This window comes from Nematolebias whitei, chromosome 2 (assembly GCF_014905685.2).
Source record: "Nematolebias whitei isolate Nwh7 chromosome 2, NemWhi1, whole genome shotgun sequence".
NCBI classification, from domain to species: Eukaryota; Metazoa; Chordata; class Actinopteri; order Cyprinodontiformes; family Rivulidae; genus Nematolebias; species Nematolebias whitei.
This window is the reverse complement of record NC_056499.1, coordinates 19,836,120-19,845,548: the sequence shown is the minus strand read 5'-3', so window position 1 is coordinate 19,845,548 and position 9,429 is coordinate 19,836,120. Positions and strand designations below refer to the sequence as shown.

At 39.5% G+C, this 9,429-nt stretch overlaps 1 protein-coding gene across 1 annotated transcript; it reads right to left on the bottom strand.

Moving 5' to 3' along the window:
- Positions 1–2,545: 2,545 nt before the first annotated feature.
- LOC119426093 (protein GREB1-like) lies at positions 2,546–9,105 on the bottom strand. Its single transcript, XM_037693655.1, has 5 exons — positions 9,093–9,105; positions 4,491–4,651; positions 3,198–3,305; positions 2,909–3,085; positions 2,546–2,739 (listed from the first exon to the last, which is right to left on the bottom strand). The coding sequence occupies exons 2-5, from the start codon at positions 4,642–4,644 to the stop codon at positions 2,546–2,548; spliced, it is 633 nt and encodes a 210-aa protein (XP_037549583.1). The 5' UTR covers positions 4,645–4,651; positions 9,093–9,105.
- Positions 9,106–9,429: the final 324 nt, after the last annotated feature.

Genomic DNA, 9,429 nt, shown 5'->3' with positions numbered 1-9,429 from the left:
TTTGTTAGGCTGATGGTCCTTCTTGAGCATGTGATCAGCTGGTTTTGGTTGTCAGCAGCAAAACTGGTTGATCCACCCTGAGAAGGTGCTATTTAAGAGACTGAGCTGAATACAGCTCCTCAGACTGAGGAAGTCTCTTGGATGAGAGACGAAACGTTTCTACATTTTTTTGTTGATTTGCTTTGTTTTGTGTTTTTGAATGTCCAGAGGACCAGATTTAACTTTTTTAGATCATGAGAATAATAATTTTCTCTTCACCATGTGTTTTTGCAATAAAATGCTGAAATGACTACATGCAAAGCAAATCTTACTTTTTTATTTTCAGGCCACAGAAAACATCAAGTTTACAGACGAACGTTTTTAAAAGGGACTAGAGTTTTAAGTTTAGCTAATTAAGTTTAGCTAAGTTTAGCTAGTCTGTGTGTGTGTGATTTTTGCAAACCTGCGTAGCTGCCAGGTATGTGTGATGGGTGAGCCAACGCAGGGCTTGATGGCTGTTCGTCTGATGCCAAAAGTCCTTCTGAGAGACTTGACCTTATTTGTCTCATCCTGCCATCTGAAAAACACAATTTAGTTATATATCAGCACAAAAACTTTAAAAAAGTGAACTAATCAGAAGGTCACAAGGTGAGTTTATGAGTAAAACTAATCTTTTGGACTAAAACAACATGAGAAAGTGTCTCTGCTGCATCACTCTTATCTGGTGAGCAGAATGCTGCTTCCCACTTGTGTCAATACTGTGTACACTGTTGGAAAAGAGGTAAACACAAAAGTAGTCCTCAGGGAGATTTATCAACAGTTACTGGCCTGCTCGTAAGAAAACAGTGATTTCCAGAACATACTTTTCTCATCCCGTCCTCTCTTATATTTCATGTTACCAAAGCAAATCTCCAGCAGTACATATCCTGCTGTTAGGTACATGTTTATGTAGCAAGAGTGGGAAAAAAACAGAACAAATCATCCACATATTTTCCTAATAACTGTTAAGTCCATGTTTAAATACTAGGTCAGTGAGTGTTACAGTTAAATCAAAGCACTGCAGCAGAGCAGGAGTAAAAAACAGTAAATGATTGGAAAGGAAAGAATTTAAAACTGATTGCAAGTGTTTAATGGAGACTATTTTTGTTCCATTCTGCAGCAACTAGTCTGTTTGTTTAATTTTCTTTTACCTAACACTGTCTTGCACTGGGGTAAAAGTTTGGGAAAAGTTGATGTTTTGTTCTTTTCAGACCCAAGTAAAAATCAGTCAGCCGACTTGCCATTAATCTGATCCTTACTGGATTTATCTTTGGTTCTTGGCTGAGTTTTGAGTTTTAATTTGGTAACAAACACTCTCAGTCTAATAATCTCAAACTACAGGATTAGGAAAATAAACAGAGCAAACAGAGAGTCTATCATAAAAAAACAAACAAACCAGAATATAGTTAAAATTAAAGAGTTATAGTACTTTGTACATTAGCACAGGTCTTTTTACCAGGTGATATTTCTTCAGGTCCTGACCTACAGGCTTGACGTCTCACCTTTCATGAGGTTGGACTACCGGTCCATCGGGTCACTTCCATACGCTCAGAGATGTGCAACAACCAAGACAAGAGTTTTCTGTATGAGGATTTTGTAGGACAAACCCCCCAACTAAAATGTTACTTCTTTCATTTCTAATGTAATGTTAGGAGAGAACACAGTTACACAGTAACAGTTAGAGCATTGTGATGCCACTTTATATTTACTTCACTCTAAAAGTGAATATTTTAAATGTACCCAAGTTGACACATCAGCTGTCTTTATTTCTGTTATTTGTTTGTGGTCCAGCATTATCTTTATATATACAGTACTGGTAGTCCCTCGTTTATCGCGGGGGATCTGTACCCTGAAGCCCCGTGATAAGTGAAAAACTACGAAGTAGGAATAATAGTACAAGTACTAAGTAGTAGATTATTTTAGTATTAAATAAATAAATAAATATATATATATATATATATATATATACTGTACATATATATAGTAGGTATATATAAGGCATTTTAAAACCCTTCCCACACTCTTGCAATAACAATGTTTCTAAATGCTAAACACTCTAAAAGAGCACAGAATGTCATGATTTCAGCTCTGTGCCTGCAAGCGCTCTCGGCCACGCCCACTTCGCACGTTCTGCATGGAGAACAGCTGATCAGCTGCAGCAGGAAGTTTATCCTACAGTATGAGCTGCACAGAGGTACAGGAGGAAGCTTTTTCTGCAGCTCTGGGCTGCACAAAGGTGCAGCAGGTGCTAAATACTTAAAAATAATTTATTTTAAATAAAAATTCCATGCTGCTCGTGCGGCTCATCCATCAATCAGCCATTATGTGTAGTGTCCAGTCTTATTTAGAAAAACCGCAATAGAGCGAGTCAGCGATAAATGAACATCGAAGTAGCGAGGGACTACTGTATTATATTTGTATCTTTTATCCAAAATAAGTTGGACAAATGATTTACTGAATGATCCATTTGAAGCTACTTTGGGGAAAAATGATATTTTACTGTGAAAGTGACGACCAGTACATTCCATCATCGCTTACCATTTCCCCTCCAGCAAATTGGAGCACCTTTAAACAGAACACCCTGGCTGTTTCTGCAGAGATGGTACTTTAAGTGCTTCTGTTTCTTAGGCTGAGTGCTGAGCTTCAGATTAATGTGGTTGGAGAACTCTGTGAAATAACGAAAGCCTTTCTCTCCACAGCCCACACAGTTTCCTGAAAACCCTAGGAGAGCAGAGAAACCAAGTGATTTTAAGTGTGTGAGGTTTGTGCATCCCACAAGCCAAAGTGTAAATGAAAGGATATTGTTTCAGAGTTCAAAGAAGACTTTTTGAAGCTTTTAGTCTTTTCAGCAAAAGGCCAAAATATTTTCTGCTTAGGTCTCCTGCCTCACCTAGCAGGGCGTTGCAGCCCCGCTCATCAGGCAGGAAGCGGCGGTCGACGGCACACACCAGCAGGCCGTCAGGAAGGGAGGGGGATTTTACCCCAACTAACATGAATCCAGCAGGGACATCCAAGGAATCAGATGCAAGGGAGGACAAACGCAGATCCTTCCCCGCCTGACAAAAGCCTGTTAGGAGGACAGAATACGTTTTTAAAATAATTTGGTTGTCACATTCGGGACGATTGATGAAGGTTTCCTTGTTTATTTGCTGCCAATATTTGTTTGTTTGTGCACATGCCGTCTGTGGTGCAGCACCCCTCAGGCGGTGGCTTCATCTGGTACGGTATTGGTGGACTGTTGGACTCTGAGCCATCTTCATCGTCTTCATCTTCGTTAGCTGCATGGCCTGTTGGAAAATCAAATAAAAGACATTTACAAAATCAATGGAAATGTACTAACTCTCATACTCGGCGTGAGTTTAACTGGAAATGTCTTATTCGCTTTTTCATTACACCAAAGCAAAAAGCAAACTTTACTCCTGGTGGCGTTAAATGTTGGAGGCTGCGCAGCTCTCAGGAAGCCGACCACTGGCATGTATTTTGAGAATGCCCAATAATAAAACCATTCTGGGCAGAGATTCATAAAACCTCAACTATTATACTCAACCATAATGTACCATTACAGTTTGTGTAATTATTTTGGGGGAATTGTGATTTCTTGTCCAGAGCGGCTGATAAGTTGATATTTTTACATCTGCCTGCAAAAAAGCTTTTACTAGACAGTGGTTGCTTCCCGAACCTCCCACACTCTCAGACAGGATAGATATTGTAAATGAGATCTATACAATGGAAACAATTACCTTTTCCATTCGTCTCAAGAAAAGCACATTTATTACCAGTCACATGTGTGTGTTAAATGGGTCAAATATGTAAAGCCCGGTGCTGAACTAATGATCCGGTGGTGTGTTTGTTTCCTCTCCTTTGATCAAACAAAGTAATTAATTTGCATATTTTGCAATGCACAAGTTTTTTTTTCCTCTCTCCCTATTTGTTCTGAGTTCATAGATACCTTGTTAAAAAAATAAAAAACAGCAGATGACTAGATATTTCTGTTTGATGATTGTACATCTGCACTGCTGTCAAAAAATAAAGAATACATATATATTTTTTAAATTACAAAAATATGACAATACTGTAGTGTCAAAAAAACAAAAACTATGCCTAATGCTTAATATGCTATTTTTGTTTTCACTTTGGAGATGGTCAAGCCTAAGTTGCTGTTTGTTTAAAGTTATTTTATATTATTTTTAAATAAGGGGCAGATATTATAATAATTTTTTTCTTCTTTCTGCACACTTTTCATATAGTGCTTTTTCTTTTTGATGAATTTGTTTTGTTTATTTTGTTTCTTTTAAATGAATGAATAAAGGAATAAAATCAAATAAAAAAAATAAAAAAATAAAAAACAAAGACGATTTCTGTGCGAGTCAAGAAAACTGTGAACTTTGCGTTTGAAAATAATTCGAAAGAAATTTGAGATATTAGGTTGGGACTCAAACTTATGACGTGAAAATAACAATCATTCAACGCACCGTCCTGTGTCAGTGACTGCTCGGTCTCAAGATACAGCTGCGTGAAGACAGGTCGAGGAACTATAGTGTTGGACCTCAGCGACGCCTCTATGGAGTTATGCAGGACCTCCTCAAAGCGTGCACTCCGCAGCTGGCCTGCATAGGAGTTCCCCATTGGTGTCCTGCAAAAACAATGTGTCTGTGGTTTAGATCAACAAATTTAGTTTATTATACTGAAACAATTGATAAAGTGTATTAAAGCAAACAGATTAAATGTCTTTTGATTGAAATTATATTACAAAAATATACTGTTAATATTGACAAAGAACAAGAGAATGAAAGAAAAACAACAAATGTAAAATTGATTTTGTATGGAAAAAAAGTTCAGAAAACCGTAAGTCTTCTGTGTATAAGCTGTACTTTGAGAGACTGAGGCGTTAAAGTTAAATGTTAAATTACAGGCTCACTGAAAACATCCACACTTTTGCAAATGAAAAAGAGTAAAATCTACACCCACACCCACAAAGAGAGAGCGATTCACTCAGGCCTAAACTGCGGTTCCTGCTTCATGGCACTGACCCAAACAACATATAATAAAATCAGCTGCACTGACAGAGTCAGGACACCCTGACCTAGACACAACACCCTCCCCTTGTTTTTCTACTTTTCCTCCAAGTGCTTCGCTCGGAATTGGCTTCTCTTCCTTGTCTAGTTCTTCGTTCCTCTTAAGCAAATCGAAACAGCACGTAACAAACAGAAAGTTTTCTCGAGAAGAAAACAACAGAACATATGAGCTGGTTCAGCAAGAAGAGAAACAATAAAATTAAGTGGTAATCCTCCTTTCTGAAACGTCTGACAGCCTCTGTGCTGGCTTCCAGACAACAACAAGCTTCACCTGACTGATTGAAAAAACTGGTAGAGTGACACTAATTGGCCGAGAAGCAAACGGAGGATCAGATTAATGAAAATCCGTCCGGACAGATTTAAATCACTGAGTAATATTACACAGATAAAAACACTACTGTTTCCATTTTCCACATAAAACTACATCTGTTAATCCATCCATCCATCCATCCATTTTCTTTACCTGCTTATTCCATTTTGGGTCACGGGGGTCACTGGTGCCCATGTCCAGCAATCACTGTGCGAGGGGCGGGGTACACCCTGGACGGGTCGCAAGTCCATCACAGGGACACATAGAGACAAACGAGACAAACAACCATTCACTCTCTCTCTCACACCTAGGGACAATTTAGAGTTACCAATCAGCCTAACATGCATGTTTTTGGACTGTGGGAGGAAACCGGAGCACCCGGAGAAAACCCATGCATGCACGGAGAGAACATGCAAACTCCACCCAGAAAGGCCCCTGGACCGGGGTTTGAACCAGGGACCTGCTCGCTGAGAGGCAGCAGCTCTACCAGTTGCGCCACCGTGCTGCTCCCACATCTGTTAATGTCTTGGATATTTATTTGATTAGCAATGTTCATACACCTCAAGCAGCAATAAATGTTCAAATTTTCTACCATCAGTATTTCATACATTAAAACTTGAAAGAATAATCACTGCTCAGGCAGCATCTTAGAAAAAAAAAAAAAAAACTGAATCAGAAATCCTAAGTCATGTTTTTTTACTGCCAGACTTTCTGTTTTCTTGTTTGATGCTGGCATTTTGCGTAAACCTGCACAATAAAGAACTATATCAAGAACTTAATAGCTTTTATAAAGTTTAATAATAAATCTGTTAAAACAATAAGAGACTACGATAACCCCTGCTTAATGGATAGACAAAATATATGATTAAAAAACTTCCCTTATTATATGTAAAAGTCATGTTTTCATCAAAAAATATCAAATTAAAAGTTGTTTTTTATTTATTTAATTTTTTATTACAGGTTCAGTTATCATTTTAAAATACGGTTCCCTGTGAGGATGTTGCTGAGATTGTTCCCAGCTCCTCCGAAGAGGAGCACACAGCCCATACCTTCTGTTTCCACACTTTCATATGTAAAGAAGCGGAGCGGAGTTTTAGGGCCTAGCACCACCTTGCAGAGACAAAAAGCCTCGTCATAACACAGCCAGCACCGACAGGAAGTAATCACACCTTCTGCCAAAGAGCATGCAGATGTTTTAACAACCAGGGACAGTGCAGACTGAAAATGCTGAGACTGTGGAGAAAAAAAAAAAGAAGCATAAAAATCTACCAGTTCTTACAGAATCATAATAAAAAACAGGATTTCAGATCATATGATAAGAGGAATTTCAGTAAAATATCCAAATCAGTAATTATTATATAATATCAGAGAAAATGGGAGTTCTATCAACTACAGCTACCAAATCTGTTATCCAACAAGTCAGCCTCTGTAATCTGAGAGTGCTCACTTTAAACTCTGGATTTGTCTTCCAGGTAGTTCTGATATTAAAACTGAATGTTTCCCCCGCCACACAAAGGGACGGCATGCAGCAGAGATGTCAGCTTTGTTGATCTTTTTTCTCCTCCCCCCTCTTTCCTCTCTCCTTGACGTGGAAGTGGGAGATCCTTTCATCTCCCCCTTCGTCTTCTTCTGCCCCTCTTTCACCCTAGGGAGAGAGACACTATTGTGGAGGTTTATGACCCCTTGAACCCGATTCTCGCCACTAACCTCAAACACACACAACCTCACACAGATAAAATCTGCACTTAGGATCCCTCAAACTTATACACGCTCCTCTAATGCTTTACAGGATTTGGATAGAGGCGTGGTACATATTAAATATTTTGTATTAGATGTAGAACGTTTTAAGTAACAAATGAACCATTTAAAAAATGGATTCAACATGTCAAAGTAAAAAACATTTAATAAATTCTCACTTCAGCGTAATATTCAGGTAACTTTCAGACTATTCGGTCCTTTTTTGTTTTCATAAAGCACAGCTCCGTTGCTGGCTAACGCATGCAAACATTTAAATATAGTCTCTGTTCCGAGGGCACGGATGAATTAGTTTGAGGGACGTCTCATGACCACAAGGTCAAAGGTGAGTCCAGATAACAATGTTTAAGTAAGACTTTGATGCAGCCTATACTTCTACACATGCACACACACACACACATGAAGCCAAACACACACACCTATAGTTTCTTGCTCAGACAACACAAAGAGCTTCTCTTGGAAGGGAGGGGTGAAAGGTCAGGCTGGGAGAGGTCAGATAGAAACCCCTGGCTTTTTTTTTTCTTCTCTAAGCCAGGCGCACACACACACACACACACACACACACACACACTTGAATGCTGCAGAGATATAATTGCACTGACCAGAATATAAAGTATAAACAGAAAATGTGTAAAGCTGGTGTGTGTTTGGCTCAGGTTGTGCTCTGAATGCGTTTACTTGACACCGTGCAGACAAAAAAACAAGTCATTTTAAAAACGTCCACATTTTACAAAGAAAGTAAGATTAGGATTAGACGAAGGTTAAGGGGTAGCCAGTTGTTATATTTAAGGCTAATGAGGCTAAATCAGTGTCGTGTTCTCTGAAGCTATGCATTGGAGGGATATGCTTGTGTGGCACAAAGATAAGATAATAGCAAAGGAATGTTGGGTGGTGTCAGTTACCCACTGCAGCATCTCTTTCAGGGATGAAAAGTTGAAAAACAAAACGTCCAGCTTTACAGATGCTCTGTGAGCCACAGCCTAACACACACATCCAAAGCAAACGCACACAAAAAAAAGTGGATGCTGAGATGGGAGCATCGCTGACCAGTGACCCACAGCAAACCCTTCCAGTCACAGTTTGTTCAACAGACACTGGATCGATGCCAGCCCAGGCAACTCTGCAGCCAGGCTGACCACAGACCATGCGCAACATCTCCAATCTTTACAAATGATTATGCATCCTATATATAAAATCTATACCATGACCTTTACAAAGCATATAATTACAATTTAAAAAGAGTTGCACACACACACTCAGTTGGTGCCACCAAACACCTTGTCTTCTGCAGGTCATGTCAGTCTACATCCTGTACGCCATATATCTCCAGCTCCCTGAGCGTCTGCACTGCCTGACATTTTGTTATCTCAGGGAACATCCTTGAGCACTTTTTGTTTCTTCTGTCTGTAGCTTGCATAACTCTCTGGGCACTTGTATTGTCTAGCTGCAGGAACATCTGGCTTCAAGTGTGTCCTGTGACTTCAATATTCCTGCAAGTTTTAATCTGAGCATGAAAAAAACGAAAGACTCCCCTATAATCATAATTAGGACCAAATGATTTTATCCATACTTTGTAAACTAAAAAAGTCCCTTTCCTTTTATCATCATCAACTATGACAAAGATGATATAATATTAGAGAAAAGATTTATTTAATGACCTTAAAGAACTACAACACTGGAGTTATTATATACAATTAAGACAATTTTAAGCAATTTGGCAATGCCACTTTGTTTTTTCAAATTCCACAGGTCCATCGTCTGAATCATCGCTCGGCGCGAATATTTCCTGCTTCTTATCAGCATCAGCAACAACCGAGCTGGCGGAGAGTGAGGGTCAGTTTTCTGTCTTTAACAAGTCGGAGAAGTTTTAATTACAGAACAACAACAAAATTAAAATAAATAAATAAATAAATAAAAACACGGGACCGACTCACCTCTGTTGTCTTGCGACAGAAGCGGAAGAACTACTTTTCTCCAAAGGCTAGCAAGCAGAGCCTCGGAGCTGTCACCATGTCGCCGGCGCGAGACCCACGGAGAGAATGAGTCGGGTCTCGCGCGTGTCATCACCTCTGATCCTCCGCGAGGTCCTCCCCCCTCCTTCCTGTGCAGTGGTACGGTCCAGCAGCGCACTGTTTATCAGGGCAGGGTTAGTTATGATGACAGGCAGCAGAGCTGCGGGAAGAAATGTGCCAACATTCCCAGTCACAACAAGATGGAGGTAAAGGAACTGTAGAGCAACGCTGAAACAATCTGGTGTTTGGATGTGTGAAA

Coding starts and splice junctions, on each gene's coding strand:
- LOC119426093 (XM_037693655.1), bottom strand. CDS start 4,644: ATGGGGAACTCCTATGCAGGCCAGCTGCGGAGTGCACGCTTTGAGGAG. Junction 3,306..4,490: donor GCAGTCACTGACACAGGACG/GTGCGTTGAATG, acceptor ATTTTCCAACAG/GCCATGCAGCTAACGAAGAT. Junction 3,086..3,197: donor GGGGTGCTGCACCACAGACG/GCATGTGCACAA, acceptor TCCTCCTAACAG/GCTTTTGTCAGGCGGGGAAG.